At 39.0% G+C, this 25,718-nt stretch overlaps 1 protein-coding gene across 5 annotated transcripts in view; it reads left to right on the top strand.

Annotated features, from left to right (window-relative positions):
• Nucleotides 1-25,718, top strand: part of KIF16B (kinesin family member 16B) — a 134,125-nt gene that overhangs the window by 4,944 nt on the left and 103,463 nt on the right. For all 5 annotated transcript variants that reach the window (XM_065739534.1, XM_065739533.1, XM_065739535.1 and 2 more), the window contains exons 2-11: nucleotides 6,899-6,968; nucleotides 7,919-8,032; nucleotides 11,837-11,953; nucleotides 15,584-15,681; nucleotides 16,175-16,284; nucleotides 16,876-17,018; nucleotides 18,217-18,385; nucleotides 18,628-18,759; nucleotides 21,422-21,597; nucleotides 24,105-24,170. In XM_065739534.1, coding sequence (XP_065595606.1) covers nucleotides 6,899-6,968; nucleotides 7,919-8,032; nucleotides 11,837-11,953; nucleotides 15,584-15,681; nucleotides 16,175-16,284; nucleotides 16,876-17,018; nucleotides 18,217-18,385; nucleotides 18,628-18,759; nucleotides 21,422-21,597; nucleotides 24,105-24,170 — 1,195 coding nt within the window. The remainder of the gene's footprint in view (nucleotides 1-6,898; nucleotides 6,969-7,918; nucleotides 8,033-11,836; nucleotides 11,954-15,583; nucleotides 15,682-16,174; nucleotides 16,285-16,875; nucleotides 17,019-18,216; nucleotides 18,386-18,627; nucleotides 18,760-21,421; nucleotides 21,598-24,104; nucleotides 24,171-25,718) is intronic.

The following is a 25,718-nucleotide window of genomic DNA, read 5'->3' as shown; positions in this document are numbered from 1 at the left end:
CCATCAGTGAAGAGTTAATGCCTGGCACCTTATCTTGCATGACCCACCAGAGAACAGGAAGCCCACGCAGAGCTTCTGTTTCCTTGGGCTCATTTTTCTGACCTTCTCAATGCTTTAATACAAATGCTTCCAAGTTTTCCAAGCCTGTGGGATTTTTCACAATCTCTGCCCTGTTTCTTCTGTTGCCTTCCATAGCACTGAAGGACAGAAACCTCCCACTGCTGATGTGGCTGGAGCACAGCAGCGTGGGCACTTGCAGCATCGTGGTTAAGCTGCCCTCATTTACAATCTGAGCCTCCAAATCTTTATGATCTTAGGTGTTTTGAACTGGTTTTAGAATAGCATTTCCTTGTTTGTGTATTTCAGTATTACCAAAGGCATTATCAGGTTACATCTGTGTTATATCATATTTTGGCAAAGAATACCATATTTTCTGGCTCTGCTTTTTGTTGAGAGCTCCATGAGATGAGGAGAGAAGGGCAGTGAGTCTCTGTACTGTAACTTTCTTGACAATAAAAAGGAGAAAGGTGAATTGGTTGGTTTCTTAGGCTTTGTTTATTTGAAATGGAGGCCTGTTTTGAAATTAATGGGATTAGTGCTCAGCTCTTTTAACCTGAGCTCTTGGTCTGGAAGAGTCTGAGAAGTCTGAGTCTGCAGGCAGGTTTTGCTGGGGAGAACAGCAGGCTGAACTGAAGAGCAAAGTCCTCTCTCTCATAGCAGCTACAGATGCAAAGCCAGGGTTATTTGCTGAGGGAGGGATTATTGGAGTTATCTAACAGGAGAGCATACAAGGCAATACTGTCTTAATTGCTGATGGACTAAAGTTCTTATTGTTGAACACTCAGATACTTCAAATATTGGCTTTATGAATACACTCCAAAGGGTTTGTATTGTAAATATGGAGCAACATAGTCAGATACAGGAACACGGAGCATACCAGTATGTTTCTGTTTGCTTATGTTTGAGAGATGCTTGTGTTTAGATAACTGAAGTCACTTGTTGCTCAACCCGGATCGCTTGTGTGCATCTCAGTTAAGGGAAGAGCATCGCTGTGGGTTACCTGAGAGGCTAATAGGTGGCTGAGGTCAGGAACAGATTTTACATAGAAATTTCTAGTTAGAGGACCCCTTTCCCCAAAAGCCAAGGGCAGCCAGTGCAGGGATTTCTTTGAATGAAGCTTGTTTTTTGTAAGAGGTTAAGCTGATGCTGTCTTTATGACTTGGAATAGGAGGAGTAACAGCAGAACTAATCAGAAAAAACAGGGTATTAAAAGCAAAATGCAATGCAGACTATGAGTCCTAGAGAAACCTTCATAATAATTATGACAATTTCAGGATCTCATTCAAATGAGCTTGGTGCAGAACTTTCAGAGCTATGCAGGACTTTGGGCGAGTACAGCCATTGCTGAGCCTGGTCTAGCACTCCATCCACATGGGAAAACCAGAGAAGTAGCCAGCAGGATAGCTTACTTAAATATCACTCAGGTTATTATGTGATCATTGACCTCAGATGTGTGGGTGCAGTAACTTTTTTTCTTTTTTAAACTAGCTGTTCTTAATGATTCAAAATGTTCTTGTGTGGATACTGACTAGGCCTGAGTTGGTGGGAGATCAGTTCCAACTGTAATGCGGTTGAAAAGCAGGTCAGGTACATGATTTAATGGGGTGACCAGACTGTTCTACCACAAGCGTGCATGATGTCCCAAGAAAAGCTAGCTATCATTTGACATAAGAGCGCAAGGACACCGTGTGTTCATTTTCCAGGAGAGCTGTGCTGCTGGAGATTAAACCACTGCCTTTCAGAATTGTTGGTGAAATTTATTGTTATGACTAATCGCATTTAATCTGTGCTGTCCTTCATGTAAGGAGTGATATGTGTGTACTGGTCTATAAACTAAGGGACTGGTTCTGTTTTGTGAGATGTGTGGTATTTTCCCTGGTTCCTTGTTCTCTGACACTGTTTATTATTCTGGCTTCACCTGCTTTGTGAGACAACATTTGGAGTGAGGAGAACTCTCATTTAATGATTTGCATAGTTTGCTAAGCCCTAAGGGAGCTTGTCAACTGCCTAAAGAAGGGAGTGAGCCTATCACTTTAAGCCAGCAGTGCACACTGTACATTGGTAGCACAACAAATGGGCATCATGATATGACTGATCTCTTGAAGCCTCAGATGTGTACCATGACCTTATTGCACTCTACCACTTCCTGAAGGGGGGTTGTGGTGAGGAGGGGGTAGGCCTCTTCTCCCTGATAAGTAATGACAGGACGAGAGGGAATGGCCACAAGTTGCACCGGGGAAGATTTAGATTAGACCTGAGGAAGCATTTCTTTTCTGAAAGAGTGGTCAGGCACTGGAATGGCCTGCCTAGGGAGGTGGTTGAGGCACCATCCCTAGCGCTGTTCAAGAAGCGTTTAGATGAGGTGCTAAAGGACTTAATTTAGTAGTTGGGTAGAGATAGTGATAGGAGGATGGTTGGACTAGATGATCTTATAGGTCCTTTCCAACCTTATGAACTTATGAACTTATGTCTTCCTTTTCCAGAGCCACAATTGCAGTGATGCTGTTTCTTCTTTCCCCAAATCTTGGGATTGAATCAGATTAACTGACCTGCTCAGATTTGAATTCTCTGCGAACGCACTGAGACTTTTAAAATTGGTGTTTAAGGGAAAGATGTCTTTAATCAAAGTAACAGTGAAGGTGTTTTGTCTATGACTCAGTTTTATTTATATTTAATGTGAACTTATGTTTAAAAAAAAATGAATTGCCTTTCAAAGATGCACCTTGTAAGGATGTTTCAGTAAGCTCTGAAGAAGTTAATAACAGAAAGCTCTAGGGAGCAGAAAGAAAATTAGGAATTTCGTGATGTTTTAAATACTGCCAACTTCTCTTGTGGTTTGAGGAAGGAACAGAACCATCCTTGTGTAGTGAGGGTTTGGGTTTGACATTTTAAAGCATATAGTTGAATCGAATGTTTCTGTTTCAGGAGCCACTCGAAGGGAAGCACTTTTGGTCTGTGTAATTCAATGAGACACGAGGGCAAACAAAGTACAGTTAGTGTTACCAAGCAGACAGGAAAAAGCCAAGTTCTTTTTATGACACACTGTGTTTTTTAGTTAAATCTACCTTGTATTCTCTTGGTCATTGAGCAGCCCTCATGCTTTCACGTGGTGACCCCAGGAGTACACCTGCATAGTGAGCAGAGTGATAAAGCAGGAAATCCGTAACATTGTGCCCAAGGTGTGAATATAAAAAGCAAGCATTTAGCTGAAAAGAAAAGCCATTGACCGTGGTTGAGTTGCTTTAACGAGTGCTCAGACTGTGTTTTCTGGCGCGTGAAAAACAAAATCTCACATCTGCTCTTCAGTAAAGCCTTTTCCAACAGGTAGTCCTTAGATGTCTACTGTGTGTTTCCAAGTTTCTTTCTGGCCTCTTTTCATTGTGTCACAGAGATGCTCAGCAGCAGTTTGGGGAGTACCTGTGTCCTTGTCCATACAGAAATGGAGGCGTGCTGTGGTGAGTTTCAGAAGGAAACTCTGTATTTGGAGAAATCAATGGCGCTTCTGGTTCTGTGTCTTTTCTAACCTGTTCACCCCCTGGCTGAAATGAATTGAATTTCCTTCTGTTCTTTTCCTCAGAGTCATGTCTGACAGATGTTATGGTAACCACAACAGATGAGTGCAGTATCAATATCATGATTTTCTGATGAGATAAGCTGTAATAAGTGCTCTAATGTCCAAATAATACAGAACAGACTAATAAAAACTTCCACTGAAGGACCTTAAAGATGAACTTGGAAGAAGACTAAACACGTTTTGTTTCTTTGTAATAGAGCACTTCCTTTCTTCATTTACATTTTAGGTATCAGTGCTTTTCCACATCACACTCCTTTCTTACCATGACAGGATCTTCAAAAAGTCTCGTGGAGGCTGAGATAAATGACGTAAAGCATGTAGGTCACTGAAAGTTGCCTTGAAATGTGGAGATACTTGGACTAGATACACACAGAGGTGCAAAACTTCTCATCTCACTGCTCTGACAATAAGTATCTACATTATGTCTTCTTTTCAAGAAGGGTTTGGTCAGTGCTCTCAGACATATGGTTTGATTTTGAGACAGTTCTGTTTGCTGCCAGTTGAACTTTATGATCTTTGTGGGCTCCTTGCTCGGGATATTCTGTGATTCTTCCATGAAACTACTGCAGAATCACCTTGAGTTGAGGCAGTTGTTACTTGCATCCCCTTGGGTGAAGTTTATTAATTTCTCCTTAGTACAAGGGAACTGTTTATCAGATTATCCCATTATGAGATAAGCATGCAAGCTCTTTAAAGCACATCTTGGTACTGATATTGATACTGTTTATATAAAATAGCGATATTATTTCAAGTAGTTTTTTTGTTTGTTTGCTTGTTTTCCCCATTCTCTCCCTTAGTAGTTAGATGACTGGCTGAATTTAGCAAGTAGCACAGTGGCCGTAGTAACACTGGGCTGTTGAATTTCCTGGTATTTATGCCAAGGACCTTGCCTGCTTGATCACATTGCAGCTTGGTTGAGGGCCAAGGGGTCATGGGTTATGAATTTCATTCCCTTCTGATCCTGGAAGTCCACGTGGTGCATGAAACAACATGCCTGAGCAGATGGGGCTTCAGGGTGATTGAGTTGTCTTAAATTGTCAAAGCATTAATTGTGAGCTGGTTTTGGCAGCTGGCCCCTTGTCATGGCCTCATAAAGGAGAGGGTGCAGTTTGTGGGGCAGCATTTTTGCTTTGTGGCTGGCATCTCTTGACTAAGCTGGCTGCAGTTTGGGTCTTCCAGCCCTGGGTGCTTTTGGGAGGGTGTCTTGAATTGAAGTACAGCTGCTTGCAGTTCATACCTTTAATGGTGGTGGAACTTGCAGCCACAACTTTGTGAAGAGAGTTCAGTTCCCTCCTGAACTGCATAAAATAATTGCCTGGAAATGTCTGCCGTTGTGCAAGCAATTGTTTTTTTTTTTTATGGGATCCTCTCAGGCTCTTTATGTGTACAATAAACTACTCATCTGTCTGATATGAAAGTGAAGCAGTACTCTCTGACTTTAATGCTTTCTCCTGTCAGTTCTTCCCTCTTCTTTCAGATTGCCCCATTGATTCTGATCAGAGTATTCCTGTTCTGTACTGTTCCTGCTTTCTGCTTGGGCAGAAAGAAAGGGCACAAACTATTTCCCACATGGAGTTCTTCCAAACTTCCTACAGAAAGGTGCTTACATAGTTATTTGAAGCATTTTCATCGTCTGGACAATTCAGTTAGGCTAAGTTGCTCATTGCACCTTCTCTGAGTAATTAGTGACTAGTAGAGACTGTTCAGGAGGTGGGGTGAGTGGTAGCTGTGCACAGGCTGCATTGCTGCTGTAATGAAGGCTGTTTCCTGTTAGAAGTACCATTGGAAGCTCCTTTCCCTGTTACCCATTAATGGCTGTGTTTGAGTCTTTTTACTGTAGACTTGGTAAAAGGTACTGAGGTTGATGCGGAAATGACTAAGGCATCACTAAAGGCATGCCTTGGATGTTTTTTCTATGGTAGATCTAAATTCACTTATATAATTACACCTGCAATTATTACAATTATATATTTTATTAGCTTAGAAAATAACTTAATGTGTTGATATTTAAGTAAGCACTTTTATCTGCTTAATCTTTATTCATGAATCTAGATTTTAAAATAGCTTTTTCTTTTCTTTATAATTTGTGCTGGAAAACTGTTTGTGGGTACAGGGTGACTTTGCAGTCATCTGATGGATGTAGGAGCATCAGGTGGTCTGATGACAAGGAAAATGTCACAATAAAAAGCTTCAGCTCTGTTCTCTTTCCAATATAAAGAAATGCCTCTTTCATTTTCATTTGATTTGGTGTAAGCGTGTATCCAGTGATTTCTGAGGTACTGTGCAGTATGGTAAAACTCACCTCAATGCTTTAAAGCCCTCTGTTCCCTTTTGTACCAGTCAGCCCTATGGGTTTGTCAAGTGATGTAGCAGCTGGTGTTGGATCAGGAGTGTCTGTTAGCATTTGGAGAGACAGGTTTTGCATGCTACATCGAGGTCTTTCACTTTTTCTGTTCTTTCTCTCTGTGTGTGCAGGAGATATGCTCAAGGTTATCAGCCAAGTGCAGCCTGTGCTACTTCAGTGGTTAGGTATGAGAAAATCCCATCTCTAGCAAGCAAGTTGAGATGTGCAGGTGTTAGATGCTGAGCTGACATTTCTTATGATGCTTTTGAAAAGAAACACTTGTGACACACATACTCATGCATGACAGTACTGCTGTGGAAATGGACTGTTTCTTCCTGAGATCACTGAGTTCTGGGAGGCAGCAATCCTGTGCAACAAACCCTTGGTAGCTGAGCCTCTCAACTGTGCTGCCAGGCATTGCGTTTCAGAAATACCTTGGGTGCACTGCTTCTGTGTGAGCTTAAAACACGAGTGTATTGTAGGTGTGAGGCTGAGTCCCTGCTACCTAGGCCATATGGATGGATAGGTGCTGCTAGTAGTAGGGTGGTGGTAACAACTGGGTTTCATCTTACAGCATTCAGTTTTGAAACTCTTCAGAGCCATGTAATTGACTTCAGTGGGCTTTGGATCAGATTCCTTCAAATCAAGAACCAACCACTAAGTTGATTTGCTGAGTCAGACTTCTGAAGCAGTTTTCCCCAAGCTGCCTCTCTGCTTCAGGATGAAAGGATCTGGATTTGGAAGCAAGCCCAACTACTTGCAATATATCCCATAGCAATAAATAAACATTGGTCACAGCAATTAAGAATGGATTTACTTGATTAATTGACTGTGGCAAGTAACGTATTGAATGAAAATGTGACTGTGGATGATCATGATACATTTTATTTAACTTACTCAAGCTTTGCTTATATTTTCAGGGAGAAAGATCTCAATGCTAAGTTTATTATTTCAATGGAGAAAAATAAAACAACAATCACAAACTTGAAGGTGAGTAAACAATTTGAAGGAAATACTGACTGACTAGCTGCCAATGTATGACAGGACAAAACAGTGGTGCTCACTGCACTATGGAGAACACCCTTAGTGTTTGAATTTTGAAGTAATCCTTAGGGGTCGAAGTATGGCTTACTGTACTGCAGCTTTTTGATAACCAGTCTGTAGGCTGTGTCTCTTACGTTTATTGCTTTGAGTGTTACTTAGCTGAAAGATGAAAGCCCACAGTAGAAGTACATGCCCAGTAGCTATTAAACCTTCAGTTTATCAACTATTAACTATTAACTACTACTATCCAGTAGCAGTCTACTGGAATGGCCTTGTAAACTAACTAAATGCAAAGTACCCACCACTTGCTATAATATTTTGATTTTATATTTTAACATTTCTCTTGCCAAGAGAAATCATGCAAAGCAAATAGATTTTTTTCAAGATAGTTTCCAGTGATAAATGTACGAAAGGGAGTTTCATTGTAGTTTGCTGAGACAGATGGATTCGGATGGCAGTGGTTATTGCTGAAGTGCATTGCTAACTGTCACATTTGAGAAGATGGTAGCATAAGCAACAGCTCTGCAGTGCCATTCTAATGAAGGCTCTGCACTGAAATACTGAGCACAGTGCAAAGGTCTCTGGCTCCTATTAACTGTAAGTATAGGATGATCCCTTAGTATAATCTGACTAAGCATGAGAATTGTGACAAGAATATACTGTTAGGGGCAGTAAGCTAAAATCCGAAGAATTCCTGCTGTCCTGTAATGTGACTCTCCTTACTTCTGGGGCACGTACGTTTTTTCCACTCTTGTTAGAATAATAGGCTAACCTCAATCTTAAATGTCTTAGTGTGTAGCCTGAAGTTGAATTTACAATTGGTTCAGTTGTTAAAAAATGTTTTTAATTATGTCATCAGCATGTATTGTACCAGTTCATTTTCTTTTCTTTTATAGATACCAGAGGGTGGTACTGGTGATACGGGAAGAGAAAGAACGAAGACTTTTACCTATGATTTTTCCTATTTCTCAGCAGACAGTAAAAGTCCCAGCTTTGTTTGTCAAGAAACGGTAGGATTTCTACATGTTAATAAGAGGTTGCTTTCCTTTCCCCTCCCCCTCTCTCCCCCTCATCCTGTCTTTGTGGTGAGAGCATTATTGAAGCTTCCTTCTGCAGGAGGTGCTTCCCTTGTAACTTAACCCCTTAGATGCCTGGGAACTTGAATGTTTTCTTATACTTTCTTTTATTTATTTATTGCTTTTTTTTTTTTAAACGTACTTAACATTGTTAAAGGCTGTGTTTTCTAATACAGCAGGGCATATGCCTTCTCCTGTCTGATTTGTCTTGTGAGGTCAAGCTAGACGGCTTCTCTGAGCTGTTTTGTGAAAGGAGGCATTAGATTTGTTTTGAAAAAGCTTTTTGAGAAAAATCACTTTTGAGAAGCCAACATGTATCTTTAATTCAGTTAGACAGAAACTTGTTTTGCTAGCTGAAGTGTTAGTTTGTTTTTCTCTTGTCAAAAAGATTTGGTACAAATTGAAGAAGGACCTGCTTGTCATAGATTCTTCCTTCCGATCCCTTGAGTATTCAGCTTGGGAAAGGACAAAAATGCCTTTCTTCCTGCACATTCAGAATAGAAAATTTGACTTTGAACAATATGCACAGTTTAGAAGAACAGGTTGGTCCTCCCTGCCCCTGCATTTCACATGCATATGGATCCTCTTCACTATTTCACATTCCCAAATGAATTTATTGAGTGAACTTCTAGTGTTTGGTCATTGTTTTCTTCTTTTTTGGCTTGTGGAATTTAGGGAATATAAGCTCAAAAATCAGAGTCTTTCTTTCCCCTTGAAGTAGTGCAAGGGTTTGCTGCTGAGTATACTGTAAGTCAGGTGACTGCATACCTTTTTCATGTAAGTCCCATCTGTTCTATAATTCCCAAAGTCAAGGATAGTGGTGTGGTATAGTGTAACGTGAGTAATCTCAAAGATGATACTCAAAAAATAGTATAGATGATGGTATATTTGAATAGGTCTATATGTAGATGGTACACAAATAATACGAAAAGGAAGATGGCTCACCTTAAAGATGACAAAGGGTCACAGTAGACTCCACGTAGGAGGGATCTCCAAGAAGAGATCCTTTCCTGGTGGTGGTCAGCTCACCCCTTAAATGGGGTTTGGGAGAGGTGGAGCCAGGCTCCACCCCTTCCAATCACACAGGTATATCACCTCCACCTGTGGCCCCATGGCTGACTCGGTGCTCACCTCAGGTGACCGATCAGTGGTTCAGGCCGTGATTCGGCAGTTCCCATACAGTGGATAATCCTAAAAAGCCTAAGAATAGAATGAAGAAGAAGAGACAAAGTTGAAGCCAATTTAAAAGAATGATGACTAAACTGTTTGATTAGGAATTTATTCTCTTCAAACAATAGCATAAGCATGAGATGATCTTATTTTCCAGAATCTTCTTTATTTTTTGAAGTTATAAAGTCAGTAGTTCATAATCTGAACATCTGAACACATTCTTAACCTTTATAAATCATTATTGATGTTCTTTTAAGTAACACAGTTTTTGCTGTGCTCTCTGAAATATCAGGAAGTATACATTTGCCTGAAATTGATGTAGAAGTGCCTTAAGTGCTTTAGCACTGCTGGACATTTGAGAAGCATATTTGAATACAGTGAATAGAACTCAAGTTTTTAGTGGAAAGTTTAGTAACTTATGGAAAAGTATACCTTCAGTAGGGATGGTTGCAGCAGCCTTGAGCAATGGTTATTTTAAAGTCTGTGAGCTTTATGGTACATCGTAGTAGGATGCTAAAATAAATCCTCAGCACAGCCTTGATGTCCATGTTCAATATTCTGCTGTTACAATGTGTCTCATGATGCCAGACTCTGCCTCCTTGCCAGCAAGAACAACTCAGTCTCAGAGAAGTTGTCATCCCTGTATTGAGCCTGGTAATTATAATGTGTGAAAACAAAAGGAATTTTTGAACAGTGGGAGTGCATTCTTTTTAAAACAAAAACTACACAAGCTATTGTTTTGGCTGTTTGATTCATTCCACATTTAATTGGAAGGTTTTGTAGTTAAGCTCTTATCGAGTTGCTGCAGAGTTTCTGGTTTACTGCACCAGTGGCATAGAAGAAGGGCGCCTTTGCTCACGTTCGTTTTGCCATGGAATAAAATTGATCTTGATTGTTGGTGGTGTGCATTGTTCGTGACTGCTGTGTTTTTCCATTTGAATGGCAGAGAAATAGCACATGAAAGTCTGTCTAATATTACATGCTCCATTAATATGCCTTGTAGATGTAAAATAGGTGTTAGTATTCAAAAATTAGAGTGAGAGTGGCGATCTGCCATCAAGCCACTTGGTTTGCATTCACAGGAGAGGAACAAATAGAATTTTGATGAGCTTACTGACCTTTTGTGAAAAAACACTATTGCAGTCATTTCTCCTGGAGAAATTAAATCCTAATGTTGTATTTTCTTCTAACCTGTGCATTAACTCTGTGTTCAGACCTTGCTGTCTGTAACTGGCTACCTATTGTACTGACCAAGTTGTTGAGCAAGGTACACACTAATTCTTAACAGGGAAAATACATAAAGCTGAGCAGATAATGGCATTTAAAATTGTCAGGAAGGATGAGAAAGAAGACAGCTACTGGCCTTGAATTACGGCCTCAAGTTGTACCAGGGGAGATTCAGATTGGGCTTTAGGAAAAACTTCTCCTAATGAATGGCCAGATGCTGAAATAGGCTGCCCAGGGAGGTGGTTGAGTCATCGACCCTGGAGGTGTTCAGGGAACGTGTGGATGTTGCACTAAAGCACTAAGGTTTAGTGAGAAATATTGGTGGTAGGTGGACGGGTTGGACTGGATGATCTTGGAGGTCTTTTTCAACCTTGGTGATTCTATGATTCTACTGGAAACCTTTATCAAAGTGGTTAGAAAGCAGGAGGGAGGCTTTTTCTTATTATGCAGCAAGAAACACATGCTCTTTTTCTGGATAGGCATGGATGAGATTAGTGCAGTGCATCCTTATGAAGCCCGGTATTGAGGAAAGCCCCCTCCCCAGTCATTGTGAAGTGGGAGGGAAGAGACATCTGAATTTTTGTTTTGAGTAGAGGATGCATAGGGAGAACTGCTCTGTGGGATTGATGCTTTTTGTGACCACAGGAAGGCAGTTGATGGTAGCCTGTGCACCATGGAAGGCTTATGGCTTGGTCCTGAAAAGGCTGCAGGGTAAATGTAGATGGGAATTTCAGGAAGGCTGCAGTCAAAACAATAATGCACAAAGGCTTAATCCAGCTGGTGAGGAAAAAAAATGGCTATAGAGAAAGGGATGAAAGGGAAAAATCAATGTAGCAGGTACTCAGGAGAGAGAGTGCTGAGTTACTGCTTCTCAGATGACAGGAAAAAGTGAAATTGTGCTTTGGCTGATCCTTGTACTTTCCCTATGAGAAAAATATTACTGATTACAACACTGTAGCTTCTTTGCTCAAGGGAAGATCAAGTTAAGTATTAGATAGTCTGGTTTGCAACTCAGCATCAATGATTAAGGAATTACTCAGCACTCCTCCATGAGGAGTGGCAAGATTATAGTGCAGGTACGTGCATGTGCCATTCTGTGTTAATAATGACTTGTACACCTTGGTTAATTTAAGCCGCATGTATAGAGGAGTGTTAGCCAAACTATATGAAACATCTGTGAGATTTATCTGAAATTCATTTATGGATTGGGAGACCTGTATTAATATTTTCACTGAGAGAAAAATTGTACTGTGGGTTACTTGGACCAGTGGGGATATGGATGGAAATGAAGGGTGATGATAATGAATGGAATGACAACAACAAAAAATTCTTTGGTTCTAGGTTTTTAAAAATCTTGGTACAGATGTGCTCAAATCTGCTTTTGAAGGTTATAATGCTTGTGTTTTTGCATACGGACAGACTGGATCTGGGAAGTCCTACACCATGATGGGAAATGCGGTATGTAATATTTTACAAGTGTCTGGCTTTATTCCGTAGCAGTCCATTGAAGATGTGAAAATGTTTGGTAGTGCTATCACCAATCCTCTCTGTATGCTGTTGATTCCCCTTGAATCACCACTTCTAGTAGTAGTGAGAGGTTTTAGAAGCTCTTGTTTCTTCTATGGGTAGATATTTATCACTGCAAGAAGTCTTTAAGGGATGCTCTGTTACACTGAGCAAAAGGCAATCATTTCCATTGTGTAACAGAACCACGTTTGAAATGTTACCACTGATTTTTCGTGTTAGACTTGAGGCAAAACAAGAAGATGCATTTTAGGTACATAAATGATCAATTATTTTTCTGAAGAGATCTCATTTTTAGGCCACTTTTGAGGTGTTACAAGGTTGAAACAGATCCTTGACCCCTGTTCAGAAGTCTATCATCAAGTGTGGAGTTGGGACAGGAACGAGTAGCTAAATATGAGTTCAACACACTGCTATGAGTTGATAATGCTGACTTTGATTTTAAGGATTCCAGCTTTCTTAGCACTGCAGCAAAGACCCTGAAAAAGAGGGCAGGTGTGGTAGGAAGGGCATGTGGCAATCTGTGAGTGAGGAGCAGGACTAGTTTCTTGCAGCTACTTCCAGATAGCCCAAGGACAAGGACAGAAAACACTGGCAAAGCTGTTGGGAGCAGTACAAAGGTCTGACTGGTGAACTCTGCTTGCAGGGCAACCTTGATAAGTTTAATCCCCCTCTAATCCCTGGGAAAAAATGCTTCTGCTCCCAGCAGCATTAAAAAGGGGAATATTGCCACTTGTCCTTCATTAGATGACTCTTTGGAAGTGCAGTAAGATTGGCCACCTTGCACCTCCTTGAGTTTAGGAGTGTAAACTAGCTGTAATTATCTTTTTCTTACAGTTGTCAAAGAATAAGTAGCTTCAGTATGGTAAGCAAAATAGGCTTTTGTAACCAGAAAAGATCTTATGACCTAGATATGTATTTCTATTTCAGAAATTTATTTGTGACATTTTTATGAGGCTGCATGACTATATGTAATGGCCATAATCATCAAGACGTTGCAAATGAATAGGTGCTGAAGTTTGTTTGACACTATTCGATAATAAAGGTCTAATCTTCTTGCCATGATACATAAATACTTTAATCTGGTTTTGTACAGTGTGTGTATAAAATACACTCAGCTCAAGTTAAATGCTTTAGAATTGATGGCTCTGTCAGAGACGCTGCAGTGCTGTAAGAAAACTTGAATTGGAAATAAATTTTCTTCCTTTTCCCACTTCTCCTTAACAAATATGAATTCTATTCTCCTTTTTCTTTAAATGTATGCTGTTCTTGACGCTGGAAGGCTGCTTCTTTAGCAGTGTGTGCCACAACTGTTTCAAGAAGTATGTGGACCACTTAGGAGTGTTGAGCAGGGATACTGAAGTGGTCAGAGCTCTATTAAATATGTTCTGTCAGGAAAGTCTGACCTGCATATGCTGAGAATGGAAGACTGTGGAGTGACAGAAATCTTCCAAGATGTGAAAGGCTACTGCAGGAAGGAAGCAAATTATTATTTTTTTCCCCTGTAAGGTAGTTGGGCAAGCAGCAGTATGTTTAAATTGCAGTAAAGAGGTTTCTGGTTGGATAACACAGAAGGAAAACAAGCTTTTAATGAGAAAATTCAGCTCTGCAGTGGACTACTTATTTTGGTTCTGTAATCTTCAATGATGGGAAATTCCATAACCCTGAAAAAAATATATAAGATACAGATGATCAGAGGTGCTTGATCTTGCTTTGGAGCAGTAGGGGATGAAAAGGGAGGAAATGTTTAATTTTAGATTCTAATAGAGAATGTACGTTCTGTAGGATGTACATTTTAGTGACAAAGTGTACTGGAGAGTAGTCTTCTTACTTTCTCATCACTATACTCCCATAGTTGAAGTTATTCAATTAGAGTAATATTTAATACTTTAAGACTCTTTGCAATTGCTGAGTTGTGTCAGTAACTAATGGCTTGCCTAAAGCTTTATGATGGATCTTTCATGTTTTTTTTTTTCCTTAAACTGTAGTTAAAACTATTCAGTTGTTTCCAAGCATGAGATGAAAGAAAATTTTTTCCATTTTCTTTGGGTTCTTTAAAAAAATTAAATAACAAAAAAAAAAAAAAAGAAAAGAGGGTGAGGAATTCTAACACTGGGCCCTGGAAAATGTTGGGAAAAAATGCTCCTGAGTTCCCAAAGGCAACACTCAAAATAAGCATTTATCAACTTGTAAGTTTCTCCCATTATTTATCAACTTGTAAGTTTCTCCCATTATTTATCAACTTGTAAGTTTCTCCCATAACGGCTATTTTACTCTGATTTTGTTGTTGCAAATCAAGGTGCAGTCAAATGAAGGTCTAGATATGCTTGAAAGAGAGAGTAGATAATTATTTTGAAGAATGAAGCTCAGCTTAGGAAGGACATATTGGCTGTCATTAAGATCCTGGAGGAGGAAGCTAGGGAGGGGGAGAAATGAGGGAGAACATGCAGGTGTACAGTGATTTCAAATAAAAAGATTAAGACTGGATGAAGAACCAGGTAGGAATGCTGTCTGCACCAAGGAAGTAAGGTGAGGAGCTCTGTGATGGCGTCTGGGAAGAGGCTGCTGGAACGGAGAAGCTGAAGAATGAGGGAAGATGGGAGCAGTGTGGAAGCAGGCTGGAGTGACTTTGGGACAGAGGCAGGGCAGAAGAGAAATCTTTGCCTGTTCAGTGCCTGTCTTGCCAGAGTCTGGTACAGATGGGTCTGCTGTAGGTGTGTTTTCCTGCAGCCAGATATCTCTAGAATCCCACTAGGAAGATTTTCTCAGATGCCTGGAGTGTGTGGGCTGTTTTTGCACTGGATGTTTGTTCTAGTTTGTCCTGATTTGCCTTCTTCCTAATTACAAGGCTACTAACTTTAATGAAGATCATTCCTTGTCTTGGCAGTACACAGAATTAGTCCACTGCACCAAGTCTGTGCTGTTTTAGACTGGAGGCAAATTGTAGCTGACAGACTGTTTTGTAAGCTATTCTGATTTAGCAGCTCTGAGCCCAAAGCTCATCTGTACGCGTGTTCTCTGCCTTTGTTCACTCATTTCAGCTCTGGAGGAGTGGTAGCCTCTGCCTTTGTGGCAGGGAGGTGGTGGTCTCAGCAGGTAGGTGGTGATCTACCTGCTGGAGCCAGCTCTCCATGGGAGCATGGCAGCTGGGATCAGAGCTGTGTTGTTCTCCTTCCCCCCTCTGCTGCTGGCAAAGCCTTGGCTGTTGGGAAAGATGTTCACTGCAGATGTTTGCCAAGTCCGTAGTGAAATGAGATAGATGGAGGAATCAGGCAATTCTTACGTTGCTCTGGAGAGCCAGTTCAGCCTTAAGTAGCTGGGGATATTGAAAGTAAGTGAGGGAGGTGACACATAGCACAACAGAGAATTGGAGCTAGGATATGTGTTTCTACATACTTGAGAATTAAAGCGATAAGATGAATACAGTTAAATAAAGGGCAAGAGAGGGTTAGATTCCTCCCATTGCTGTTTCTGGGTGTGAAACAAGTGGTTTGGGATTTTATTTTTCAAAATGTACTTCATGTGCATATGTAGCCTTGGGAATAAGAATTGTTGTTGTTGCAGGGTGATGCTGGCTTAATACCTCGGATTTGTGAAGGGTTATTCAGCAAAATAAGTGAAAAAACAAAACGGAGTGAGGCATCCTTTCGAACAGAAGTCAGGTAGGTCTTGGCATGCTAGTAATTTGCTATTTTATCATACTTGTTTAAGTTACTGCAACCCTATTTCACTTATCTCTGAGAAAAGCCTGTTTTTAAGATAACTTTCCATGCTTGGCCTCAGTCCTATGATTGATTTTCGTTGGCAGTCATAGTCCAAATGTACAATACTACTAACTTCGATCCAACAACTCTGTATTTTGCTTTATGTACCCGATGATGAAAATGCTCTTACTATTAGAAGGCATCTTTCTTATTTTAACATTTATTTAAGTCTGATGTTAGGTGCTCTTGATCTTGCTAATGTCTGCTTCCTTTTGATTTCTTGGCCTTTTTCTTCACGATACAAGGATGCAGCAGTCATTATTGCCTTAAGTCAACTTTGGAATTGCTTCCCCAGGCATCTCGTCTTGTTTTCAAGCTGTCTTAATATACATTTCCTTCTCTTCAGCAGTCTTCAATCAGTCAGTGACCTGTTCTGACCTTTTTCTTTCAGCTATCTGGAAATTTATAATGAACGTGTGAGAGATCTTCTCAGGCGGAAGTCATCAAAAACGAACAATTTACGAATCCGAGAGCATCCAAAAGAGGGGCCGTATGTTGAAGGTAAAATATTTGAAACATTTTGCACAGGATATTTTATTACCTTCATGTATTTTGAAGTGTTGGATCTAATTGCTTAGGTTTTTTTTTTTTTTTTAATAAAGATGATAGTGGAAATAGAACTTTAATTTGCTATAAAAGCACTAAGGGTGAATAGCCTCATTTGTTATTTCTACTTGCTTTCTCAGTTCTAAGATTACTACATGTAAATGCAGTTTATCCATAAAGTAAAACAAATTTCAAGTAATATTAAGAGTTGCAATTGGTTTTAAGAATTCACTGAATATGATTTATAAATCCATAATGTTTGAGATGGAATGAAGTAATCTAGTTGGCTTAATCCATCTTTTACCACTGGAACTTCCTATCTCTTGAGAGATTATACTTATACACTAAATATTTCAGTAAGAATGTGTATTTTCTCTTAATTTACTGTAAATGTGTAAGTTTGCAATTGTTCACATGAGATCCCATTCTTAAGAGTAATAAAAAAGCATGGCAATAGACATCACAATTGCTGCAGTGCTTTGTTGTAATGGTAACTTGAAATCAAGTACATGTATGGGCATACTGAGACACTCTACCTCTCTTTAGATTTGTCTAAACATTTAGTGCAAAATTATGGTGATGTGGAAGAACTTATGGATGCGGGAAATATAAATAGAACCACAGCTGCAACTGGAATGAATGATGTCAGCAGCAGATCTCATGCCATTTTCACTATCAACTTCACTCAGGTAAAAAACAACCCTACATTAATGTGTCTGTGATCAGGAACCCATGTGGTAATTAAAAAATACACTTCTCAAATCTGCAAGCATAGATAAATAGTGCCTGTATGTTGTCTTCTGATGAGGAAAGATGGAAGTATGAAAGTGGTGTTTTGGGAATTGGAAATACTTTTATTAGTAATCACATTCCTTAAAATTAGCAGTGTAATATGATTATTTAGAATAACACTGAATAGAATTTGAGGAAATTTGGTTGAAAATTTGGGCTAGATCAATTTAAAAACAGAACAGAAAAATATCTTTGTGGCCCAAATCATGGAGTAGAAATGTCTGAGTGTTTTCTTGTTGACTTTTCCTCTGTTACTTTAAGAAACCTGTTTATATTTCTTGATTTACTGATGGAATGGTGGAGAGATTGGACTTGTTTTTTCAGAGCATAGGAATTTCTTTAATTTTTTTTTAATGTGAAGTAAACTCCTTTTCTAATGACATCTGTTCTTTGTTACTGTTCTGAGGAAAATTCTTTTTAGGCATCCACTGCTAGGCAGCTGGAAGAGCAGGCAGCATGGCAGTGGTTTGGTCTTCTGGTGGAACTGTGCACATCTTCCCCCAAAACCAACACGTGCAGTGTCGTGGCACTACCTGTTTGCAACTGATGAATTGCTTGTCACAAAGCTTGTAGAAGAGCATGCCATACAGACAGAGAAAGATTCTGATTGCTATTTTACTGTAACAGGGATGAAAGTTCAAAATGGTTCAGTTTGAATCAGTCGATAAAAATTGAGATAAAAAGCCTCAGGTAAAAATCATGGAATAAAATTGTAATTACTACTTCCTTAAACTTGGAGGTGGGAGGAGAACATGAGTGTAGGTTTCTGTCTGTTTAAGCTGCAACTTTAAATGTTAATTGCTGAAAGCCTGCTAATACGAATGCAGCACATATTCACAGTGCACCAGGTAAATACCAATTCACAGTTGTCAGTACATGTGCATAAGTGGCTTGGAAGTTGCAAATGCTACAGTTTCCAAAAGTACTTCTGTGGGAGTTAGAAAAAAAAATCACCATCAAATGTCTTTCTGTGACACCTCTAATGTGCCTGTCTTCTGGTGCTCTACTGGTGTGAATTAGTAAAATTCAGTGACATGGAAGAGGCAGTGAAACGGGATTCAGTATAATTTCAGATTTATTTTATTTTATTTTTAGGCAAAATTTGATTCTGAAATGCCTTGTGAGACTGTTAGCAAGATTCATTTGGTAGATCTTGCTGGAAGTGAGCGAGCTGATGCCACTGGTGCCACAGGGGTTAGATTGAAGGAAGGCGGGAATATTAACAAATCTCTAGTTACTCTGGGAAATGTCATTTCTGCCTTAGGTAAGTTACTAGTTTCTGTGCTTTATGCTGTTCTGGATTTGTTAATTGTTAAATACCGTTTTGGTAATTGACAGTTTTCTTTTATACAAGTCCTGGTTTTAGAAGCTAGATGATCTTTAAGGTCTATTCCAACCAAAGCCACATGGTGATTCCATGAAATAGTGACCTAGAATGTATTCTGTGTTTGAAAATGAATGAAAGTATGTAACTGCTTTTTTTTTTTTTCTATCCTCACATAACAGCTGATTTATCTCAGGATGCAACAAATCCTCTTTCAAAGAAGAAACAAGTATTTGTGCCTTACAGAGACTCTGTGTTGACTTGGCTGCTGAAAGATAGCCTAGGAGGAAACTCTAAAACTATAATGATTGCCAGTAAGTGTTTTTAAATGACTTTTTTTTGCATCCTGATCCATTCATGCTTAATAGGATTAGCACTAAATATTTAGATTCCAGATGCTTTGTTGAGGCAGAGTGTTATTTACAAGTTTTAATTTCTTTCTTTCCTTGTGAGTTCTCTATTAACACTGCCTTTACCTACCCTGTCACAGAACATCTCTTGAATCAGCACAACTGTGTGTGCTCTCATTATGTATATGGGGACTGTCTAATTTTTTCAATAATGTCATGAACAATGGCAGTTCTATGTGTCCAGAACTGGAGAATTTCATATGAAAACATATGCAGATCTTTAAGGATTCTGTGATCTCTTTCTGGATGCATGTATCACTCATTGTTTGGTCACAAACGTAACAAGGCATTCAGATTGCATGTATTGGTCATCCAAATGTATGTGCCTAATCATCTGCATCTGCTCTGACACTGAGCTCACTGCTGTATTAGTCTATAACACATGCAGAGTATAATGATAAGCTAATCTGACCAGCTAATTTTCAGATAATATCTTCAGGCTGCAGGCTTTCATCCCCAGTTTTGTTTTAAAAAAAAGGTTTTGTGCATTTAGTCAATGTGTGAATCAGTTTACTTTCCCAAGTCCTTGTTTCTGTAGAGTTAGTGGCAGAAACTGCCTGGTCTATTGTGACATTCAGTGGATGAGAATGTCATTTTTTGTTAACTTACTTTCTGAGTACAGTGTTTTAACTTGGTATGGTTTTAATTGTTCATGATCAGTCATCCTACAAACTTCTCTTACAGCTTTCTTTTTACCTGTAGGAAGATCTTTAAGGATCACTTGATTTAAAAAAAACATCTATGGCATATATTGCAGGTTTTTCAACAGATTGGGATGGGAATCCCATTAACAAAAAACATACCAAAAAAACCAGCAAAAAAAACCCCTAACTATTTAAACAACTAAGAAGTACTATTTGAGAAGAGGGGGGGCGGATTTTGGATGTCAGAAATGCAAGTGTGAAGAGAATAAACCTCCCCAGTTCAGCTGTGGTGCAGTTTTCTTGATGGACTCCTCATTTGAGAAATGGCTGGGGAGGGAAGTTGAGATTGTAAAATGCATTGAACTAAATTCTGTTTCTTCAGTTGCTTTGCTGTGATTGGATTCTCTGCTTCCTTATACTGCAAGATTTTGGGGATATTTCTGGAAATGGTGCCATTTTCTTTCCTGAGACTGCTCACAGTTATCAAAAGATGATCTTGGACCAGATTCTGCTTTGTTCTTCTGGCTGTTCAACTAACACTGTGCTAACATTTTTCTTGATGCTTTCTTACAGTACGTGGTTGAGTAACTTGATGTATTCTGGAGAGGGTGGGGGAGAAGAGGCTTTAAAAACCCAGTGAGCTTTCAGTGCCTTTACTAATGATTATAGTGCATAGCTGCTTTTTCAGCTGCTTTTCCATCTATTAACGATGCATCTGCTACGCACAGCCCTGATGGTTGATCTCTTCTCCAACAGTATCTCTACTGATAATGTGGCTGAATTGCCTAACAGAGCCTGGCAGGCTGTCCAGATATGCTTGGTGTACCTTTTCTATAACTAAACACTCAATGCAAAAAAGCAGGAAGGTCATCTCAGACTCTAGGAAGGGCTCTTATAAAAATGTGTCTGGTTCTGATATGTCACGTTTCTACAAAATACTGCAGCTTCCATCCAGAAAGAGAATCATTGAGTAGTGGGAGGGAGGCAGTAAATAAAGCAGGGAAGCAAGTGGTGTGAGCCAGAAGTATAGTCTTGTGCCTAGAGCATCTCCCCTAGCTCGAGCAGTCTTGACCACTGAAAGAATATTTAGTATTGTTGGGAAAATGAGGAAGGCCAGAATATTATGCTTGCTTAATTATTTTTTCAGGAGTTTTCGTTGTCTGGTTCTTTGGGTTTCTTATTCATTTGGATCATTAAGAAGACTTCTGGTCCCTTGTTTCTGAATGATGGTCTCTTTTTAATTTAGACATCTTACATATTGTCAGGAAAATTAGCTGAAACATACCATCAGCACCTTCATTAAAAATCCATTGCATCTCCTTGCTGAGTTACCCATAAAAACAGTACTTATTTGTCTTGGTGCTTCAGATACGTAATGTTCTGCTTGCTGCCAGACACCTGCAGCTCAGCAGAACAGATAGATTTGTAAATGGGTGGTAGAAGCTCTGCTTTTGTTTGTTCTTCCTATCTACTTTTTGTTTAAATACTATTTAAGCAAATTAATTTACTTCCAAAACTTGGAGCGAAAGTACTGTGTTTCTACCTGAAATGACTTTTCCATTGAATTACTACATTGATCCTCTATAAAATGCTTGATGGTTTCCCACTGTTCATGTAGAAATTCACAGGAACTTGTAAAGTATTTATGCAGGATATTTATGCTTACCATTGAGTTGTAAATGTTATATATATTGACAGAAAGATTGCTTTACAACTCTTGATTGCTGGACCTAATTATTTAAATTACATGGTGCCATGAAGGCAATAGAACAAAATGAAGAACTGCAACAAATTGTTATCGTAGTGGTTATGTATTTCTGTCTCTTCATCCATGTTAACTTTATCAGTCTTAACATGTAAACTAGCTTTACTAAATGAAACATATGGTACTGGATAAACTCCTTCTGATTTTGTCTCCTCAGCTATTTCACCTGCTGATGTCAATTATGGAGAAACTTTAAGTACACTTCGCTATGCAAATAGAGCCAAAAACATCATCAACAAGCCTACTATTAATGAAGATCCTAACGTCAAACTGATCCGTGAGCTGAGAGCTGAAATAGCCCGATTAAAAGCCCTGCTTGCTCAAGGGAATCAGGTTAGCTTTACTTGAAATTTATGTGTAATTTTCCTTGAGTTATAACATCTATTTCTAGAATGTAATGAGATAATTATCTTTCATTATATTGATTTGAGTAAACAAGCTCTATGAGGCTATGAATGAATATTATTTTACTGATTGAATCAGTTTCCACATGGCCAGTAGATTACCTCTTTTAACAAGAGGGGGAAAAATTATCAATCTAAAGCTTTTAGCTTTCTCTTAATGTAATCAGGCACTGATTGCAGTTTGCTGGGAAGCAGGTACTCACCTCAGCACAAGGAGACTGAACAGTAATGTATGTGCTGTGGCTGGCCTGATGGACTGAAGAAGAGCTTCATCTGGACTATCATAAGTAGCAGAAGGCATGAAGTATTAACATGACCAAGTTCCTGCAGTTTTATATTGATGTGGGTCTGAGTAACGTGGGCTTTTTTTGTGTGGGACTACACCGTACATTAGAGAGTATGTAAAACATGCACACATGCTTTCAGTGGTGATGGAAGAAAAGGTTTATACTTATTACTGAAACAGACTGAAAAGTCTTCTGGTTAGATTTATGTCTGAGAAAGGGGAACTGCTGAGAATTGTAGCTCTATGTGATATTCTTGTGTGATACTCATTTCCAGGAGTTCTCCAAAGTTCCAGGCACAACTGGAGAACTGTTGTAATACAAACATGAGTAACAGCATCAGTAAAATATGCTGTCTGGGATGTACACATGTCCAGCTGTCCACCTACCACCAATATTTCCCACTAAACCTTCTTCCCTTAGTGCAACATCTGCTTGTTTCCTGAACACCTCCAGGGGTTTCATTCTGAAGTATGCCATTCAGACTTGCAGTTCTGGTGCTGTCACCAAACTCAATTTGATGAGCCAGAAGACTAAGAAACTGGGATTGATCAGAGTTGAGACTTCATAACAATAGTAGTTATTGCCAGAACCACCCTGCCCAGTGCAAAGCTGCTTCATGCTAGAGACAGTAGCCCAGTATATTTGGCTTACTGATGGGGCTGTACAGAATGAAGCATGGTTTCTGTGGAAATATTTTAATGGTACAGATAGCTGGCTTGCTTTAGAAAAACAACAAACACACTTTGCTGTGTCCCCTCCCTCCCCACCTGTATCGACCTGCAGAATTACTGCTTTGCTTAGTGCTATTTTTCCTTCTTTTCTCAGTGTTGGCCACTCTAAACATTTGCTGACAGCTTGGTTAAGCTTCTCTGTTTTCAGGGTGGTGAAACTGAGCTAACCATAAGGAATGTACAATTGCTCAGGCCATGCATCTTTTCTATATAATGCCACTTGGGGCTGCTGGATTTATTGCCTAAGCAAATATGATTTTGGAAGACATCTGAAAGGATACTCTAGATTTATCTTTAGGACCACCTAATTTTATTTTAGATAGACTGTGCGATGTGAGATGTCACTTCATCATAGTCCTTTGATTTATGTAAGTTCAGTGCTTCAGCTAATTCATGCTATGAAACATTGGCTGAAAAAGGGAATGGGGCCTTGGTATGAATCAGTAATAGGTACTGTGGATGACTGAAGCTGAGCTCTGCTCGGTTACAAACAATTAGGAAGCTCCTCTTGGGGCTAAATTTTTGTACTTCTCTTGTATTCTTTAGGGGGGGAAGAAAAAAAGAGCGTCTCTTCCCTGGCTTGTCTGATCACTTTTAAATATGTTAGCGAGGTAGATATAGCACAGACCCCTTGGTAGATGTAATGCTTTGTCCTAATTCCAGTTTGTAAAACTGTGGATATCAGAAAAGAAATCTGGTTTGTCTGTAGGATGTGATAGATGGCTGTATGGGAGACAATAGAGAATTTGCTTAAGTTAATTGAATTTGTGATGGTTGGTAAAACAGCAAGTGGTGTTATGTATGCACAATAGAATATAAATCCCTCTGTAATTTCTTCTGTGAACTTCCTTTATATTCCCAGAATACTGTATTGCAAATGCTTCTGTAGGTCACAGAATGGTTACCAAAATGCAGTGCTGGATTCAGTGTGTGAGGTCATGTAACAACAAGCACTGCTTGTGTGTGCAGAGTAATTTTCCTTTTCTAATGCCTGTTATCTTATATACAGTTTTTAATTACAGATAGGCAGTATGGATATGTCATACAGCAAAGTTGTTAAGTGTTGATTCATGATAGCTTTTCATGTTCATCAGGAATATAGAGTTGAATTTGGGGAACTGTGTGTTATAATCTTGTCTGGTTTCTGTGTGGGCATGTTTGTGACAATACATATAGAGAGGAGAGGGAATGAAATAATGCTCCCGAACTGATGATTTGTATTGAGAATATCTGCACTTTAGTTACTTGGAGAGTTTACATTGTTTTAAGGTAAAATGAAATATGTTGGAGTGTAAAGTGTTTCATACTAAATGATCAAAGAATGTGAACAGTTAATTTCTTTCATTTGATTTTGTCAGAACTGTCTTTTTTATTTCTTCTTCTATTAACTCGATATTATTTATTTTTTACAATTATAGATTGCTCTCCTGGATTCTCCAACAGCTTTAAGTATGGAAGAAAAGCTTCAGCAGAATGAAGCAAGGGTGAGTTATTTCATAAATCAATTTAAAAATAAATAAATGAAGTAAAGGGCTCTCGGTGCAACTGATAGCCTTTTATTTTTACAAACATGACTTGATTTTCTCTCACCAAACACCATTTCCTAGCTTTATTAAGTATATGTGAACTTGTGCCTTTGTTGTCTGACTAATATAAAATAATAGATTAGAACTAAAAGCTAAGTATGCATCTTTGATATTTAACTAATGAGAATATTTATTGAGGGAAAACTCATTGAATTATGTTACCAAATCAGTGTGACAAAGCATTCGGTGCATAGAAAATATAGTAAACGATTTCTGGGTAAATGGTGGTTTTGCTTGTGTTTTCAAGTAGTCCACAATTTGTATTTAAGTTTTGCTTTTCAGAGCATTTTGATTCTTTAAATTTGGAATGGATACGTACAAATATGCTTACCTAACATTTGCCTTCTGTTGGAGGAGTCTAAGGGCTGTGTGCATGTACTGCATAGTGTGTCATGCACCAAACTCTTACAATGATCCGTCCCAGTGTAGGAGCTGAGAATTCACAGATAGCTGAGATCTTTTGAATGTATGAGTATTTGAGTATAACAGTATTCTCATTTCTTTAATTTGTTCTTTAGTCTATCACTCTTCTATCTGCTTCAGTATTCTTAAAGCTACTGTTAATCATTACAAATAAAAAGCCACTGAAAAACAAAGTATATTAGTATGAGCCATAGCTACAAAATACACTTTGTACTCATCCATAAGGCACATTTCTGCTAGGAATGTATTTTACAGCTCTGTGGTATGTGCAGGAATCCCGTTGTGTTGGGCTGTATGCTTTAAGTGCAACCTGCAAAGCACTGATATGTGCCCTCAGCTGTAAATGTATTTCTCATATTGGAACAGAGCTTTTAAAACATTTGGAACGTGCTTTTATTTTTGTGCACAAACAAAGCTTTTACCTAGGAGTAGTGAGCAATAAGAGCTGCTGTATACACACTAATTAATGTACTTTGGCAGTAGTCACTGCTTGTCCTGCTCAGGAGTGTTGCTCTCTGCGTGGAAAGCACACCGAGCATGTTTTACTATCTTTTCTCAACCTCATTAGAAGGTTACTTGATTACTATTTAACCTAATTCCTACAGACATGATGACTGAAAAATCTAAGTAGGTAATGCAGTGGTTGTAGCTTTTTTCTAATACTTAAATGAATGCAATAATTAATTTGCTTACACAGAGCTAAAGACTTCATCACCATATTTATTTTGTGTGAAGCATATATGGTAGCTTTAATGAGTTGACCTGTCTTTATATAAGAAAAGTTTTTGAAAGGTTGTTCATATATGGTGAATAGACTTCTTAATAGTTCTCCTCAGTCTTTTCAGGTTTCTTTTCTTGCTTTAACATTCTGACCACCAACGCTGATGATGCATTGAAAAATGTATTTACTTTTCTCTGAAATTGTGAGGTAGAAATGAGATAAATTTATGTAGTTCTTCTTCATCCATTTGTGTTTGAACTGCAGACAGCTAGCTGCAGTGTAGTGCTGCTGGTTGCAAATGG

This window comes from Cyrtonyx montezumae, unplaced genomic scaffold, assembly GCF_038088225.1.
Source record: "Cyrtonyx montezumae isolate F1298 unplaced genomic scaffold, pur_monq_1.0 scaffold_24, whole genome shotgun sequence".
Taxonomy (NCBI): domain Eukaryota; kingdom Metazoa; phylum Chordata; class Aves; order Galliformes; family Odontophoridae; genus Cyrtonyx; species Cyrtonyx montezumae.
The sequence above is the reverse complement of the archived record's forward strand: the minus strand, read 5'-3'. Positions and strand labels throughout refer to the sequence as shown.